Genomic DNA, 19492 nt, shown 5'->3' on the forward strand with positions numbered 1-19492 from the left:
AAGATCAGATAAACATCAAAACAATTATAGTGGGGTATCTCAATACCCTACTACCACAAACAGACAGACCAACTAAATCAAGGCAGCAGAAAAAGGATGTGATATGAGTCTTGGTTGGAAGTTGATTTCTTTTAGAGTTGAAACACTTCACTATGCTCTCTTTATCTTTAAGGTTTGTGTTGATAAGGGATAATTGATAGAATCAGAAGAACTATAGCCAGCCCCCTTCAAACTGAAGCAGTAAGTTGGAGAGGGAAAGCCATTATACTGAGGGCAGTAGAATGGAAAGTGAAAGAATATAGATTCTTGATGATAGTGTTGACACTGAACCAAACTTAGGACTCCCCTCTAGATTTACTGGTAATAATAAACATTTTATGGGGGCCAGGGATTTAGCTCAGTGGTTCCATTGCCTGCCTCTCAAGAGCAAGGACCTGAGTTCAATCCCCAGTACCCCCCAAATAAATGTCTTATGACTTGTATCACTGTTTGATGAGTTTTCTCTTGTAAATTTTGTTTGCCATAAAAGCAATACAGGTGGTCCTTGTTTCTCTTTTTCAAAATTGTTTCTAAAATTTATATGGCAATTGCTTCTCGGCCTTTAAGCTAAGATCAAGTGTAAAATTTATAAGGCAAAGCAAAGGACTTTAGAATCAACATTTAAATTGCTTACAAAACCTTTTGGAATTTTGATTTGGATTATGTTGAATCTATGGTTAAATTTGAGGAGAACTGACATCTTAACAATATTGAGTTTTCTGGCCCATAAACATGGTTTATTTCCTTCGTTATTAATATCATCTTTATTTTCTCTTGTCAGTATTTTGTAGTTTACTAATCATATACTAATCTATACAAATCATGCACAATTTTTGTTAATATTTACTAATATATTAATACTAAGTACATTGCTCCTCATAATATCCCCTAGGTTGCTATTTTACCATTTGTTACTGACAAGAAAGTTGAAACTCTGATGTGGAAAAAGTCATGCAATTCCTAAGCTACCATCTTAGGAAGGGAGTTGGAAAGTTCCCATGCAGGCACTGAGTGTTTTCTTCTATTTCACAGCTTCATCTTTCTTCTTGACTATGCTCTAGGATCCACCGCAAAATAGTAAGCATCTTTAACTCTTAGTACTCAGCACCCTTCCCTCTAGTCTCAAAGGAACTTTCATCATAGATTTTTTTTTCTTGTTTTTGTTCAAGGTGAGGTTTGTATTGGAGACTCTTGGATGAGTGGGTTAAGACCATAGAGGGACTATAAAAGGTTAAGGAGGCTGGATGCACCTGGGAGGCTAGGCAGGAGGATGGTGAGTGCAAGGCCAGCTTGGGCTATATAGGGACTTTAAGGCTGATCTGAACAATACAGCCAGACCTTGTCTCACTCACCCCCCAAAGAATGTGTTTGGTAGAGTTTATCATCAATTGCTGTTAAATTCTTTCTTTTCCTTCCTTTCTCTCCCTCTGCCAGCTTCCTTCCAAAATTGGCTGAATGAACGAATGATACAATGGGCTACACAGAAACTGTATTTATCATCACAACATCCCAAACGGTGGTATTATGAATGCTAGGAGGTTGTACATAGATTGCCAGGGATCTAATCCTTTGGAATCCCTATTGTTTACCTGCTCTAGTCCTATCCTATTTGGTATGTAGCCTTTGGGCCACTGGCATTACACTCTCCTGGGACTTGTCAGAAATTCAGATCACCAGATCTCACCAGAGACCTACTGAATCAGAACCTACATTTGATTTACCAAGACCTCTTGTGACGTCTAAGCATATGGAAATCTGATACAGTTAGTCTAGAGTAGCTGTTTCAACAAGGTGATATGTTTTCCTGGAATGCTACTTTTGTTTTGCTTAAAATATATGCATGTACACAATTGAAATCTTGATTATTTTGTCAAAGTCACCCTGATGTGAATTATTTCTTAATCTCTTTTCTGACTACCATTCATTTTTTTTTTTTGAGACAGGGTCTCTCTATGTAGTTCAGTCTGGCCTTGAACTCACTATATAGCCCAGCCTCCTTCCTTAGCCTCCCAAGTGCTGAGATTATAGGAGCGCCACCATGCCCAGCTGCCACTGACCTTTGGAGATGTCACTCCATTAGTTATATCAGTAACTTCTAGCTCTAAAAGCTTTTATATATCTCCTTATAAAACGACATGTTTTATTAAACCCTTGTGCTCACACAGTTCTTCGTATGTAAATGCTCAATAAGCTGAAAGCTGAGTGAATCATGAATAAATGAATGAAAGAACATGGGGAAGTGAAAACTACGTGATTGATTGCCTAAAGATTAGGACGATGTCTTTTTCAGCGCTAAATTGACGATGCATCATAGAAAATCTGTCAGTGTTTCTTGGTTAATTTGTAGCTGTGTGATGAGAAGAGATTGTCTCCTTATTTTTAGCATGTGTCTGCAGAGAATAGAAAAGGGAGAAAATGAAATACAATTGAATGTACAGTGCTATGATTTTTACCTCAGCGAACCATCGCAACATCCCGTGAACTGGGTTTATCTTACAAGTAAAAGCCAAGTTCTGAAATTTAAGCATCTCGCCCAAGTTCATTCAGCCAGAGCCTGACAATTCTTATGCGTAATTTGTTGTATCATTGCTTTTCCAGACGATTTCTGCAAAGACTGGGAGATGGAAGAGGAATGATCTTTTATCTGGTGAACACAGGCACACTCACACACATGCACACACACACACACACACACACACACACACACACACACACACTCCCTTCTGCGCTTTCCTGTGCAGCGGAGGCGCTGCAGCTCTGGAGGAAAGAGCTGTCCTCGTCCTTGAATCCTAGAGTAGGCAGAACAATGAGATGAAAGCGACCTTGCTGCGCTGGTCTTTTTCTGCCAGCGGAACGCAGGTGCTGGGGACCTGAGGCGCAGAGGGGGACTAGAGAGAGACGAACACAGCCCTGCAGTTGCCTGGTAACGCGCGCTGGAGGAGTCCTAGCGGAAAAGGTCCTACGAAGTGTCACCGACCCCGAGCGGGACCCGGCCGCCCATTCTCCTCGTGCCGGCGGCCCGTCCCCGCGGCTCGGCGGGCTAGGGCAGGGGAAATGTTGCAGGAGGAGTCGGATCTGTCTCTCATGATTGCCCAGATAGTCCAAAAGCTCAAGGGCTCCAATCTGTACGCTCAGCTGGAACGGCAGGCCTGGGTGAGTGGGCCGCGGGAGGGAGGAGCAGGGCGGCCGGGGTCTGGGCCTCGCCCGCTCCCCGCGGGGCCGCCCGGGTCGCCTCTGCCAGGCGGAGCACAGACAAAAGCTCCGCGGCGCGGTTTGCTCTGCCCAGGTGTGGCTCGTGGATTTGTGAAAGAAGGGTGGGGCGCCTGGTGCCTTTCCTCAGGCCAGGGGGACGCCCAGGCTGCTTAGCCTCTTATTTTCTTGTCCTTGATGGGGTCCCGTCTTTTAAACTCTGGGAGTCCTGGGAGGTAGCCCGGACCACGCCTTCCCTCACTTTTCCGTCCTGCGGGTGGATTTGGGCGCCCTGGCGCACCCCCGCCCCTGTGACACTTTGCTGCCCTTCACCCTCCTTGCTAAGCTTTGCCCTCCACAGGTCCACCCACTTGCTAAGCTTTGCCCTCCACAGGTCCACCCAGGTTGTATTGAGAATTTTCTAATTACCAGGCGCGAATGCACACACCGATCAGATCTTCTCCTCTTTCCCCTTCCCCTTCCCCTCCTCCTCCTCTTTTTATAGCTTGTAACTGGACTTAGTATGTAAACTTTTGCGCAAGCATCATTTAGCATAACACTTTTGAGATTCATCCATGTTGATATTTCAGCAGTTCTGTTCCTTTTTATTGCTGAATAGTATTTCATCGTTTGGCTGTCCCACGGTAACTCATACATGTATTAGCTGATGGGTATTTGGGTTACGTGGATTATGAATAGAGCTGATGCATACATTCAGGTATAGATTTTTGCTTGGATATGTAAAAGTGGAATTGCTGAGAGGAGTGATGGCGCACGCCTGTAATCCCAGCACTCGCAGGGGTGAGGCAGGAGGGTTGCAGCGAGTTCGAGGCCAGCCTGAACTACATAGCACGACTCTGTCTCAAAAAAAAAACCAAAACCAAACAAACAAACAAAAACTCCCCAAAAGTGGAATTGCTGGGTTGTGGTATAATTAATTCTGTAAGGATTTACCAAAGTAAGTGGCTGCACCATTTATATCCCCATTAGCAACTGTGAGAATTCCAGCTGTTCTCAATCCTCAGTAGCAATTGATAGCAGTGTTTAAATTATTACTTTTTATTAACTTTATTAGGTACACCTCTCTAGTAGGGCTATACAGTAGCAGTATCTCACTACAGCTTTAATTACATTTCCTTAATGACTAATATTAAACATTCTCATGTGCACATATCTTTTTCGGTGAAATAATCTATTCATATCTTTTGCCCACTTAAAAAAGGGTGTTCTCCTTTTATTATCAGGGTGAAAGATTCTTTATATATGATACAAGTTTTTCATCAGATAGACATCTTTCAAATATTTTCTCCCAGGCTATGGCTTGTCTTTTCATTTTCTTAACTGGGTCTTTCGAAGAACAAAAAATTTGATTTGAATGACATAAATTTTTGAAAAATTCTTTTTTTATGATTTGTGCTTTTTGTGTCCTATCTAAAAGTCTTTGCCTAACCCAAGGTCTCAAATTTTTTTCTCTCATGCTTGGTTGTTCTAAAGGTTTTATAGTTTTAGCTTTTTATTTGTGGGCCTATGACCCATTTTAATTTTTACATCCTATATAAAAATAACTTAAAATTGATTTACATTAGGGTTCACTCTGTGATGCACAGCTTAGGTTTGACAAAGACACAATGTTATAAATTCACTATTCCAGCATCATACAAAATTCTTAAAAATCTAAAAATCCCTGTGTCCCACCTATTCATCCTTCCCTTTGCCCTGTTTCTCAGACTCAGGCTACCAATGATCTTTCCATTGACTCTAAATTTTGCTTTTAAGAATGTACCTATTGTGGTTAGTGCTTATTTGCAAACAATTCACAATTTTCATAAATTTTTCCCTACTATATTCGTCACTTTTTTGTTACTGTAACAAAATGCCTGAGCTAATAAACTAAAAGTGAGAAAAATGAATGTCAAATAACCGAAATCATACAATATTTTCACTGGCTTCAACTTGCTTGTATGCTTTTAATGTTATTCAGTGTCCTATTGTGGTTTGATAGCTGATGTTTTTTCTTCTTCTGAATACTATATTATTGTGTGGATGTATTTTGGTTTGTTTATCCACTGGCCTACTGAACAGTATTTTGGTCACTTCCAAGTTTTGAGAGTTATGCATAAAACTGCTATATGAACAAATCAGACCTACATGTTTAAATATTGTATTGTTAATATGCTGTTCTTTTTGCTCATTTCTTGAGATGGAAGCTTAAATCATAAGTTTGAAGTCTTTCTTCTGTTCTAAAACATAGAGATAAGACTATAATTTTCTCTTTAAAGTCTGTTTTAACTGTATCCCAAAATTTCAATGAGTCAGATTTTCATTATCCTTTTGTTGGAAATATTTTTATTTTTTATTTAACCCTAGGACTATTTTGAATTATATTGCTTCATTTCCAAGCAGATAAGATGTTCTTTTTTATATTTTTGTTGTTGACTTTAGGCTGAGACTTGGTTTGCTGATTTGCTTCATTTTATTTACCAAGGTTTTCATTATAACCTAGTATATAGTCAATTTTGCTGAATATTCCATGTGTCCTTAAAAAGAATGTGTATATACTGTCATCGTTGGGTCAGATTGTATACATTGCTGAAGTTAAAGTTGGTGATCATATTGTTCAACTCCTTTATATTGTTGTTTTGTTTTTGTTTTTGTTTTCACTGATGGGGACTGAATCCTGGGGAATTCTACCACTGATCTATATCCTCAGCCCTTTTTACTTTTTATTTTGAAATAGTCTTGTTAAATTTCCCACCTGGCTATAAACTTGCAGCCCTCCTGCCTCAGACTCCCCAAGTAGCTGGGATTACAGGGATGTGCCACTGCACCTGGTGGACTCATATTCTTATTGAGTCTTTTTCAGTTTGTTCATCAGCTAATGAAAGAGTATTAGAATCTTCTACTGTGCTCATCTGTATTAGTCCTCACTTATCTGTGGAAGATATGTCCCTGGTACCCCTCTCCCAGGGAAAGCCTAAAACCAGGCATAGCTCTGAACCCTACAAATACTATGTTTTTCCTATAGCTACATATCTATAATAAACTTTAACGTACATATTAAGCATGGTAAGAGTTAAATAATCATAACTAAAAATAAAACAGAACAACTTCATGAATAAAAGTTTCATTCTTACCCTACATCTTAGCAACTTCAGCATGGGATTTCTTTTCTTATTGAGAGCTTTCACCTTTTATTTAAATGAAGTACTCTGTGACTTCATTTTGGCATATCTGAATTGCAGCATTGCTACTCTTATGTTTGGGCCATTCATAAGGAAAGTGTGGTTTACTTGAACACAAGCAGTGCTTTACTGTGGCCTTGATCTGATAATCCAGTCAGCTACTAGCTGACTACTGGTAACTAATAATATGTATATGTATATATATATGTATATAATAATAAAGTACACATAATATATATATATATATATATACACACACACATACACACATATATGTATATGGTGGATACACTGGACAAAGAGATGACTCACATCCTAGGTAGGATGGAGTGACGCAAAATTTCATCACACCATTCAGGAAGGCATGCAATTTAAAACATTCTTATTTTTAGAAATTTCTATTTAATATTGTTGAATTTAGTGTAGGTAACTGAAACCATGGAAAATACAACTGCAGATAAGAGGGAGACTTTGTATTAATTTATTTTTCCCAATCTTTGCTTATGTATTTTAAGCTATTTTTAGTGGTTGTATACAGATTTACACTGTGATGTGTTCCTGTTGGGTTAGCCCCTTAATCACTATGAAACATCCCTCAAGTATCTCTAGTAAGGAGCTTGTCTTACAGTCTGTTCTGTGTAGTGTCAGTATAGCTATACCCGCTTTGTTTTGGCTAGTGCTTTCATGACAAGGTCGTCCCCCCATTCTTGTGATTTCACCCTCTCTGCGACTATATTTGCAGTACACCTTTTGAAGTCATCACATAGTTATTTCTATAATGATAGTTTTTAAAATTGTATTATTGGTTCTGTTTGCATTTAGTGGATTTATTGCCATTTGTGGTTTCATATCTCTAATCTTAATATTTGTTTCTTATTTGATCCATTTGCTTGGCAGCTTGGTTTCTTGCTGCATTCTTTTAGATTATTCAAATAATTTCATCATATTTTCCTTTCCATTACTTTATTGTTTTTTAGGTAACTGCTTTAGAAGTTACTGCATTTATTTTTGATTAAATATAGTCATGTGGAAATTATTACTTTTACTATTTCCCTGTATTATAATATTGTAATTTAGAGTTAAAATAACTTAACTCATTTACCCTTCCTTCCTTTTGTTACTTTTGATCAATAGGTATGGTTGGTCCTATCATCTTACAGTATGGCAAGTGAGATTTTAATCATTTAAATGACTTCTTAAAATAAGGACACACTTCCATTTTGAGCCAAATATCACCCATCCTCTCCCCAAGCTCCTCTAGAAGGATGCTGATTTTGTTGTTGGTTCTCCTGGGTCTCCATGCTTTCTAATCATTATTCCCAAGTTAATGTTAACCATACGGCCAGCAGCTTCTGTACCTCTGGAGATCTGAAAAGCCTGCTTGGAGAGATCAAAGGGCGCTGAGACTGGGTTGCAATTAACCAGAGTCTGCTAATACTGGGCAGAGATGTCTGCTACAGACATTGAGTTCCATATCTCTCTAATAATAGTTTATCTGAATTTTCCTTTTGTTTCCAGTTGTTTGTTGTTTTTACTTTCCAATTTATTAATCCTGTGTTATGCTAATAGTCCATCTAAAAAGTTCTTATTCACATAAAGTAATTTTAGATCTGATTTCCCAAATGGTTCTTTTATACTGATTCCAAGTCTCATGGACAATTCTCTATTTTTCATCTGTTGTTTATCGAGTTTTCTTTCATGCTGGGGGGAGGTTGAGCACTGAACTACTCATAATTATTTTAAAACCCTTGTCCATTAACACCAATATCTGAATCATTCATAGAACTCTTTCTGTGATTATTTCTCCCTTTTAACTTTTTATTCATGTGACTGTGTTTATAGGTATAATTTTATCAAATGCTGTATATTCTGCATATTCTGCATATCTGTCAATGTTTCTTTTGATTGAAATATGGTATCTAACAAATTAATAGCTGTTTCCAAATTTGAGGGAAATCTTATAAGCTTCCAGAAAATAAAAAGTAATGGCAAAAATTTTGTTTCAAGGCTTTTTACATTTCAGAATTTCAAATCAGTGATTTAGGATCTGTTTTTAAGAAAACTTTATTTTATGATTACTTGCTTGAAGAAATTTTTTACTCTCTATTTTGAACTCTATGATCATTAATTTATTCAGCAGGTTTTATTGAGACTCTACTTTCTGGGCCTAAGGGATGCAGTAGCAAATAAAATAAAAGTATATTGTTAATGGAGATGATTTTCTTATAAATAAATTCAGGTCCATAATTCCTTATCCAAAATGTGGGAGCCATATATGTTTAAGAATTCATATTTTTTTCAAATTTTAGAAAGTTAACTCAGATATAGTCTGTGTGCTATTTACTATTCCTATCAGGGTCTAGCAGCACTTTGTAATCATAAATATATTAATATTTCTGTGGTAAAATGTGTGAATTTTCACATTGTCTGAATATAAGGAGTATAAATAGTTGCATGTCAGTTCAGGTCAGATCAGGTTTTGCCACCAAATGAGTTCAAGATCAGACAGATTTTTGCCATCAGTTTAGCTGTGGAAAAAATAATTTGGTAAATGGAATATTACTCAGCCATAAAGAATGAGAAATTAGATTCATTCATAGGAAAATGGATACATATTGAGGATATACTCCTAAGTAAAATAAATAAGTTACACGTGTAAATACCAAATAGTTTCTCTGGTGTGAATAAACTGTAATAGTACATAAGATCCTAATGAGATAACTGACATTGTGAAATGGGAAGAAAAGGGCTAAAGGTGTAGGGAAGGTGGGATGGGTAGGGGAAGGATAATAAGGAAAAGAAAAAAAATGTGAGAAAATGAAAAGATGGAAATAAAGTGCTTGAATATGGGGAGGGGAGAAGGGGGTGAAGGGAGGGCAGGGACAAGGGGAAAAAATGAGAAACAAGACCTGTCATGTAGATGTACAAGATCCCAACAATGAATGTAACTGTACTGTATCCCTAAGATGTACCAATAAACTCAATTTAAAAATTTGGTTTTTAAAACTTTTCAGGTTTTAGGATTTCCCATAAAGTGTCATGGATTTGTATATATAAGTCAGAAGGTTAATTTCCTTGAAGTAATGGAAAATTGGGTGAGGGAATAGGAAGATGAGGTGATCTCGTGAGAGACTCAGGCATATAGATCTGGCTAGTTAAAAATTGGCAATATTATATATTCATACTTCAAAAGAATATAGTTGTAGATCTTTTTTAAAAACAAAGCAAGCTAGGCATGTAATGAACACCTTGAGGTCCAGCTACACAGCAGGCTGAGGTGAAAGGATAGTGAAACCTTGTGTCAAAATACAGTGGAATCTTGTATTTGGAAACCTTGGCCTTGCAATCTTGATCTATCAGCTTTGCTTTTTGTGTGTATCGGTTAAGACAGATGTTAATAGAAATCAGATGATTCTTTAAAGGTAATTTTATAATCAACTTCGATAAACTTTTAACTAACTGGCTGTTTATTTTTTTATTTGCCTTTTAAAATTTAACCAGGAGCATATTTTCCTGCCACCTGCATCTTTTGTACTCTCTCCATTTTCCCTTTTTGAGTATTGTATTAACTTTCTATTTCAAAATACCTGATAAAGTCAACTTGAAAAAACATCTATTTATTTTGGCTCACAGTTTCAGGTATTTTAGTCCATTATCAGCTGGCTCCATTGTTTCTGGGGCCTGTTGGTGAGGCAGAACATCATGGTGAGGGATCACATTGCAGAGCAAAGCTGCTTACGTTATGGCAGCCAGGAAGCAGAATAAGGAACTGAGGAAAGGGCAGGAAACTTGATATATCCTGCAAGGACATGCCTCCAGGGTCCTACTTCCTCTGCAGGGCCCCAAGTTGTAGTAGCCCATTCAGTTATGGATTAATCCATTGATGATGTGAGCACCATCGTGATCCACTTAGCTCTCTGGGCCCCACCTCCAAACATGGCTGTATTGGTGAAAAAGACATCAATACTTGAGTTACTGGGGAATACTTCATATCTAAACTATAACAAGTATACTCAGAAATTGCCATAGGAACTTATTTATAAAATTGAATAGAATATTTAAGGGTCAAATATAAGTGGATTTAAAATTTTTCCCCCAGCCACTGGGTCTCCTTTTTTAGCATATATAATTTAAACATTGATGTTATTTTATTTAATATATCATCTTATATATTAAAGTCTTCTCAAAAGCAGGTTTTTTACTTTCTGAATATTCTTGAGTTACTTTGGTATGAAGTTAATCTGCATCTTAAAATTGAATTTTCTTATTCATTTCTTAGATACTGTGCTAATAGTCTTAATTCCAATTTTGACATCTAGTACACATCAGCATTGTTATTTTGTTTTGTCATTACTTATTTGTATTTAAAATGGATGTTGTATAAAACCCCAAATGTTATTTACACACTAGTAAATATTGAATAAATCTTGTTACTCAGATTATCATTAAAAATAATAGAATTGTGAAAGGAAGGAACTAGAAAGAAGATAGGCTGTGGAGAGCAAAGGAGTAATACAATTAATAGGTTGTTGTCATGTGTCTAAAACCCCAGAGCATCTCAATGCTAATGCAATAAAACTTACAAAAAAACTTATGCAATTATATCTCAGGTAGATAGAGTATATATTGGTATTGAACAGCCTGTGCCATAATTAGATATTCATATCTTCTATATTTTTGATGTCTCTTTGCGTAGGAGTTGGCATAAAGCAGCTGAAGATACAGATTGGACAACTGCAGTTAATACATAAATTAATAATTCAGGAACTCTGAATTTGGTATGAAACAGGAAGTAATATCATCCTGACCTATTTCTACTTTGGCTACTGTCATGTGCTTTAATCCTGAAAAGTAGTCAGTAAAGAAATGGATAATAGTGTATGGGATTTCAAAATAAGGAGATTCTTGTCAATGTAATATATGTTCTTGAGATGTAAGGTAAACATTAAAATGTGGGTTTGTCTTGTGCAAGTATATATGCTCATGTTTTATTTCAGCAGTGAGTTGCTTAGAAAAGGTCATGTAGTGCTTCTGCTTTAGTAAGATCAAGATGAAATGAGAGGGAAAAGATTGGTTACTAAATGTGAACCAAAGACTATTTTAGGCATAAAGTACCTTGAAAAGTAGCTAAGTAAAGATGTAGACAAAGGTGGATAAGACAGCTACTCCTGGCAGAAAAGTGAGTCAGCTTGGGGACATCAACAAAAGAAAGTTAGTGAGGGATCCATCTTCAGGGGAGAGAAACTAGAGCAGGACTTCAATTATACAACACAGATTGAGTATAAGACAGTCAGCTGTCACAGAGCCCAAACTTCCAATTTGAAACTAAAATTTAGTCCTGGCTACAATGTGTGTCTACTGGGACTACTAGGATTACAGAAACAAGTCTGGTCTACAGTTTTAGAAAGACCAAATGTATTAGGAAGAAATGGAGATACCTAATTTGACATGTTTTAATTGAGCATCTCTTCTGTGGTGGTGATGGGCTCTTGAGAGAAATTAGACAAAGTCCAAAACAATTAAGCTAATGACAGGGATGTTTGGAAATTGTGGACAAGGAAAAGGCTTTTTTAAGCTTTTTGTTTATATTCTTAAATATACTGTCAGTTCCTCAAAAATGAGGGAGGCTGTCCCGTATATCTTTTTTCCAACTGGTACATAGGAACCATTTAGTTAGTTTCTGAAAGAAGAATGCACATGAACAGGGTACAAATACGTTTCGGGGAAATGGCTGGAGAGTCAAGAAGCACTGTGTGATGCTCAAGGTGGGAAGGTGGGAGTGAGATCCCAACATTGCAGTAGGCTGAACTGTAGGTTTCTGTTGGAGGCCCTTTCTAGAAGATACAGTTACAGAGATCAGATGGGGTAGACTTTTAGAGAATTATAAATTTCTCAATAAGTTTGCTTTGATTCCATGGGAAATTAAAGGTTATGGATGTATTCTGAGGGTGGAGGCATAAAGTTGCTTTTAGGGAACATCAGTCTGGCACTGGTAAACAGGGTAGATAGGATGAGAAGAGCACTTTAGCTTCATCGGCTTTTTTCTTTCCAATGTAATTTTGAATCGTAGGCTTTTTTTACAAACTGATGATACACAAGACCACTTCTATTCCCTTGCCCAATCTGTCTACTCAACCTATGTTGCTTTGCTCCCCTTTTCCAATTTTTTTTCAGTAGGAATTTTTCCTTTGGAAAGTTTTTTCTTTAAAAAGCATTAACAGTAATCTAGTGCAATAGTTCTTAAAGTATGGTTTGTGGGCCCCTGGGAATCCCTGAGACCACTTTAGAGAAAATTTATTTTATAATAAGACTTTTGTCTTATGTGTTGTTCAGACTTTTACACTGACTGTATAAATGCAGTGGATATGAATTTGATTGCTAATTTGCAAATCCAAACTCTACTAGTAGTTATTATATTCTTCAGTACTACATATTACAGTAGGGGGAAAAAGAGTTTTACTTGAGTGTTCTTAATGAAACAGTAAGTAATCACTAATTTTAGTAACTCTCATCCTCTGAACATACATTTTTATATTATTCTGTCCAGTGAATGAAGTCATTTCTGCTGCATAGTGAAATAAGATGATTATGTAGAAGAAAAGCACTTATAAAATTATTAGAGTTACAAGATGAACTGCTTTTTAAAAATGGAACACTTGAAGTAGTGACTGAAAAGTATTGTTATTCATACTATTCATATATACTCAAGAATGTTGTTATTTATAAAATTTATGTTGTTATTTAATATGTGATGCATTTTTTTTCCAAAAAGGAGCAAAGTGAGCCTGTCACTTCAAGTAAATCCATTATGTATTGTCAATGATAAAATTCAAGTTTTAAGTAAAAATTAGATTTTGGAAAACTTACATATACCACTTTGAATTGGATGGCTTCCCAGTACTTGAAAATTATTTCGATGATTTTGGTGGTGATATTAATGAATGTTACTTTTTTATATTGTTTAATTAAATCTTTCAATTAAATAATTTAGTTAACATGTTGAACATGCATGATTTTACAGAATCACAAATAGGTAAAAGATTCAAGTACAAGGAAATCCAATGCATTTTTCTGTTATAGAATATGAAAATTTATTGATGTATGATTCTACATCACAACTAATTTTTAGGAAAAACTACTTACCCATTTTTGGCGTACAATCAAAAGAGAATGTCTATAGTTATTTGAAAAAGATAGTAAAATATGCCACCTTTTTCAAATTATGCATATATGTGAAGCTAGGCTTTGGTTTACATATACATTAGCCAAAACAACATAGTATCACAGATTATATACCATGGTAGATTGGCCAATCCAGTTGTCTTCTATTAAGCTAGACATTAAAGAGATTTGCAAAAGTCTAATACAATGTCTCTTTTGTCACTAATTTTTGTTTCTGAAGTAGTTACTTTAAATAAAAATATGCAAGCTCATATATAATGGGTTTATTACTGTGATTTTAAAATGAATTGGATGTTTTTTATTGTGGTTAAACAGCACTTTAACCAAAAAGTGTAAAGTTCTTTGGCATTAAATATGTTCACGTTGTTATGCAACCATCACCACCATATAGCTCCAGAACTTTTCCATTGTCCCAAACTGAAATTGTGTGCTCTTTAAAAAATACCTTCCCAGACCTTGGCAACCACCATTCGATTTCCTGTCTCTATGAGTTTGAGTACTGTGAGTATAAGTGAAATAATACAGTGTCTGTCTTTTTGTGATTTGTTTTATTTCACAAAGAATGATGTTTTCTAGGTTGATCCATGTTGTAAGCAAGTGTTATGCTTTATTTTATTTTATTTTTTTAAGGCTAAATACTATACTAGTGCATGAATATATGCCATTTTGTTTTCCATTCATCTGTCTATAGATATTTGATTTATTATCACATTTTGGCTATTGTGAATATTGCTATGAACATTGGTATACCAGTATCTGTTCATTTTCCTGCTTTCAATTTTTGGATATATACTCGTTAGTAGAGTTCATGAATCGTGATAATTCTATGCTTAATTTTTTTAAAGGAACCACTATACCAATAAACAACTATTTTTAACTTTTAAAAAAATTTATTTTTTATTTTACATTTTTAAGTATATAATGATTGCATTCATTGTGGGGAGTTGGTGCATGTACATAACATACCTTAATTCTTTTTACTTTCCCTTCTGTTTCTTTTTAATTTTCAATGCTGTATCAGTAGATACAATCCACATTAACAAAAAACACTCTGAAGTCCTCTACAATTTTTAAGAGAGAAAGAAAAGGTTGAGAATCAGTGGCCTGGTGTTAATGAATGAAATAGGTCAGTTGGACTAAACTCTGTGGTTAGTAAGAGTGACAGGGTAATAAAACGTTGTACAAAGAGAACTTAAAGAACCTGAGAATACTGCTTATATGGCCTTGAAAAGAGATGCTTCAGGGAAGACACAATAGCTAATATTTAAATGTCTTGAAGAGAAGGGATTACATTTATTTTCTGTGAAATAGAACATTGTGGGAGTGGCAGTAGTAGATGTTAAGGGTAGAAGAACTGTCTAACAAAATAGTTTAAGGATGGAAGTGAGTAAGCAGGAATTTAAAGAGTTTGTAAGCTAAGGAGCTAGTTCAGTTAGGTGCGGAGGTGGCAGCCCTGTAATCTCAGCAGTCAGAAGGCTGAGGCAGGAGATCACCTTGAGTTCAAGGCCAGCCAGAGATACACAGTGAATTCAAGGCCCACCTGAACTACAGAATGAGGCCCAGTCTCAAGGAAAAAAAAAGCAAAGACAAACAAAAAACAAAAACCAAAACAAAAAAACCAAAAACAGAAAAGAAAAGAAAAAGATAAGAGCTAGTTTAGAGTTTCTATATTAGAGTTTCTCAGCTAGAAAATCACTTGGAGATGGAGTCAGGCCTTACATGGTTATTTAAGTAGAACTTTACAGCCTCTTCTAACCCTGACTTACTCTAACTCATCAGCACTGAAGGAGAGGGGAAGTACAGGGTTAGCATTATTGGAAGCAGAGACGATGGGGCTGCAGTGGAGAGAACTGAAGGACCCTTGGGACTCTCAGGCCCTGCTTCATGCTTCTGGAGTATTTAGCCTGAGCTTTCCTCCTGTCTTCTTTGGCCCAGCTTCTACTTCAGCGGCTTTGCTTCTCTGGTTTCTTACTCGCCAAGATTAGAAATTTAAAATTGTTAGCAACAAGGCTTTGAGTTAAAACTGCTCTAGCAGAAAAAGAAACTGGATTTATGTGTGTGAACTGGTAGGAGGAAAATCATGTGGTTTTCAGGGATGCCAAAGGGTAGAAGATGTCAGAATCATCCTAAATAAATGGGTGAAGGATGTATGCAGGACCATAACTGTAAGTTTTCTGTTTACTCTCTGGCTAGAGTTTATCTTAGCTCTTTTAGTGAGGTAGTGGCGTTTTGTTTAAAAGAAGGTTTAACTTTTGTTGTAGATATTTTTAAAACTTCTGTCTCCACCCCCAACTAACACCCTTCCCAGACAATCTGTTTCAAATATTTAATCCTTTGCCATCCGGGCACATCTTACATTTTATAGCACAGTAACTTTAATTTATATTGGATTACATAGTCTAAAAATGACTGAATTTTTTTCTTTTTGTGCTTTAATTTAGTTTGGATATTATTTTCCCCGTTGAATAAAGAAGAAAACTAAAATGCAGAAAGGTTAAATGATTTGACCAAGCAAGTAAATAAGTCTGGTAGATAATTCCAGATCTTTTGTTGCCAAATCCTACTCTCAGTCCCACATGGTTTTCAAATTGTATTCTCTTATATTCGAAAAGTTTTATTCATTTCAAATATCTCATTAAAAATTATACTAAGAAACAATAGTCTTTCAAATCATTAAGTATCGAAAGTTTAATGCATAGTATATTATTCTGCTTCCAATTTAACTTGTTTTGGGGAAGAATCCAGAAAAAAACTGCTGCTGTTATCTTTCTTCATGTATTTGGGGTGGCTTACAAATGCGTTATTGATGAGGAAGGATACATTGTAGCACTGGTCTTTAAAAATATTTATCCTTGAACTGTTTGCTCCTGACACACTGTCTGAGTGGAGACACTGCTGCAGGGTGTGCTATGCTTGAGAGGGCAAACACAAATGCAGGTGCTCTGCATGGGTGCTATGGTGGTCTGCTGCTGAGATATCCGACAGATCACCCCGTAATACCTTGGGGCAGTACTACCGTGTTATGCCTACCTTTAGCAGTTGTAAGTATCAAAAGCTCTTTGAGTTTTGCATTTGTGATAAGTAATTTTTGGCTTTATTGCCCAAACCAAAATTTCCAAGTACTTCTCTTTCAATTTACTGCATCACATTAATTTGGGAATGTGCTGAGATGACCAGGAAAGCTATTTGAAATGCTAATGCCTCTGAGAATCAGGAATTTTTCCTCTATGTTGAACAGCCAAAGCAACATAAAGAAATAAATTTGATATTGAGGCTGTCTCAGAATAGTTATACCTTCTCACTGTTAACCATTAGTCAGTGAGGAAAGGCTCATTATTCCCACTGTATGAAGGTGGCATAGTAGTATCACTTTCAATGTGCTTTATACAGTAGAATTTCTAATAGTGTTTACATTTCATTTGCAAAAAGGGTTTGTTCTGCTGAGTCATATTTAGAACTGCTGTGTCTTACCATGATGTTCTCTTGTCATGGCCCTGCTTTCATTTGCATGGTTAATGAATTTGGTTTGCTTTTGGTGTAAAAAAAAAAAAAAAAAGTATATCTAGGGGATCTAATGACCTTGAAATATTGAAAATGTTTAGAAAGAATAACCAAACCATTTTTTCCTCTCAAAATTCCCTAAATTGTGTTATTTCTGAATTATTTCCAAATGCAGGCTAGTAAAGTTTATTTCCTTTTGCTGTGGTCCTTTTGAATAATGAGCAGGGATTTTTACAGCTTTTAAAATCTTCCCCAGGGAGACGGGAAACTATTCTGTTCAGTTAAAAATATGTTTATGAAATTTTTTGTTTATTTTGGGAGGAAATTGGCTAAAAATCATAGACCTTGGTTGGTCAATATAATTTTGTGCAGTAACAGTGAATGCCAGAGTAATGCTTGGGATGCAGAAATGAAGATCTGGTCCTTGTTCTTAGTTTATAGTCTAGTCAAAAGGTTAAATTAGTGAGCTGAACGTTGCATTGTAATCTCTTGTGTGCAGTAACAGAGAAACAATAGTTTACTTTGCTAGGGGAAGTGGGGAAAGAAGGGATGGCTATGTGAAGGATGTTTTAGAGGCTACTGGATGGTTGCCAAGGTGGTGAAGGAGCACTTCCATCTGAGGAAAGGGCGTGAACAAAAGCTTGGGGCCCCAAAGGGACTTGAGAGTTGGGGGAGCTGCAAATTAGGTTCACTGTGGCTGGAGAATAGACTGTGTGGTATGTGATGAAGAGAAGATGCTAGTTTGGTAGAGCAGCAGCAGGAGATGAATTTATACAGAGAAGTTGGGTCTATATTGTAGCATGTCACAAATATGCCTGTAGATAAACACTGGATGATAGATCAGAAAAGGGAAAAATTGGTTCATTCATTCAATAAACATTTCATGAGCACCTGTGTGAAAGTAACTGTTTGTGGGTTACTTGATATACAACAGTGAAGGAGACAAAATTGGCTGCCATAGCGGGGTTTAGCAATGTAACTAGGCAGACACTGTAGCAATAAACATAGTAAATAAATCAATCTTACAGTATTTTATGAGGTAATAAATGCTAAGAAAGAAGAAGAAATAGGTTAAGGGAGTTTGGGAGTGCCAGTTGGAAAGATGTCCAGTTCATCGTCTGTTGCAGTAATCCAAGTAAGTGATGAAGACTTAGACTAAAGATGGGACTTCAAAAAGGATGAAAAGTATACATTGGTAAACATATTTCTTCAATTTCTTTAAAAAATGGTTTTTATAAAATAGAATGTAAACAAACTACACATCTATAATGTATTCTTTTACAGTGGGTGACTTGTAACAATTACCCTGTAAAAAGAAGTGAAATTTTGCCAACTGCACCAGAAATCCCTCTGTTTGCACATCCTGATCTCAAATCCTTCTCTCCCTGACAATATGATGTTTATGGTAATCACCTTCCAGGGTTACTTGATACTTTTATTTATTAACTGTATATCCCTTAGTATAGCTTACTCTTGCCAATTAAAATAATTTATATTGAGGCCGGCCTCGATCCACCTTGGGAAGGAGAACCACGCCTGCTCCCGACCCAGCAGCCATCACCGGGAAGGTAGGCTGGCCCCGATCCACCGCGGGAAGGAGAACTACGCCTGCTCCCGACCCAGCAGCCATCGCTCAAGCGCTGGGAAGGTAGATGCGTGGGCACCCCTGAACCCCCATAATTCCCCCACACACACTCTCAGACCTCCTGACTGTGCAAGTCTTTGGACCCACTCTGCAAAGACAGAGGTGGTCATCAAGGGTATTTTTTCTGAGTTCTCAACTTTGAACATCTTTAAAGAAAGGGCGTGGGAAACCTGTAATAGAACGTTGCAGAGTTCAACCATTCAGAAGGATGGGGAACTCAGTCTGGGCCTTGCAGCCCGAGGTCAGTCAGCGTCATGGGGTTCAGCCATCAGCTAACTGAGATTAGGGGTCTTGCATCCTCACTCTGTCTGAGCCATTAAATTGTAAATATACTATATTGAAAAGTTTGTTCACTGCAGACATTCTGGACTGCTTCTTGATTTCAATTTAATTCAAATGATTTAAGGGTGATAGACTAGTGACTACCACAGGTGGTCATTGTCCAAGTTGTGCTTGATCTTAATGTGTTGCTGATTGTATCAGTTGGGGTAAAGCATTGCTGTTGATTTGATGAACTGTTTTCTCTGATGTTATGAAGATGAGAATGTCTGTGGGTCGTTAGAGACACAGATGCTAGGGTGCAACTATATCAGGAAGATTTGGGTGATAATCCAGAGATTAAACCAAGGACAGTCTGACAACAAAAATTAAAATGAGAAAACACTTAAGCAAGACACAAGGACAGACTTCCAGTTCACCAATGGCAAACAGTAGGGCAAATGAGGATGAAAAGGCTGATAGTGAACCACCAGGA

The 19492-nt window shown here is 36.7% G+C and overlaps 1 protein-coding gene across 7 annotated transcripts in view; it reads left to right on the forward strand.

Moving 5' to 3' along the window:
- The first annotated feature begins 2781 nt into the window (after positions 1-2781).
- Tbc1d19 (TBC1 domain family member 19) overlaps positions 2782-19492 on the forward strand; it is a 126059-nt gene continuing 109348 nt past the window's right edge. For 5 of the 7 annotated variants that reach the window (XM_019205144.2, XM_019205147.2, XM_019205145.2 and 2 more), the window contains exon 1: positions 16487-16633. In XM_019205144.2, coding sequence (XP_019060689.1) covers positions 16502-16633 — 132 coding nt within the window. In that variant the 5' untranslated portion in view covers positions 16487-16501. Of the gene's footprint in view, positions 3193-16486; positions 16634-19492 lie in introns of those variants that run through there. The other 2 variants (XM_010608460.3, XM_010608462.3) reach the window with 2 other exon arrangements.

This window comes from Fukomys damarensis, unplaced genomic scaffold (assembly GCF_012274545.1).
Source record: "Fukomys damarensis isolate Sample0158 unplaced genomic scaffold, DMR_v1.0_HiC HiC_scaffold_35, whole genome shotgun sequence".
NCBI classification, from domain to species: domain Eukaryota; kingdom Metazoa; phylum Chordata; class Mammalia; order Rodentia; family Bathyergidae; genus Fukomys; species Fukomys damarensis.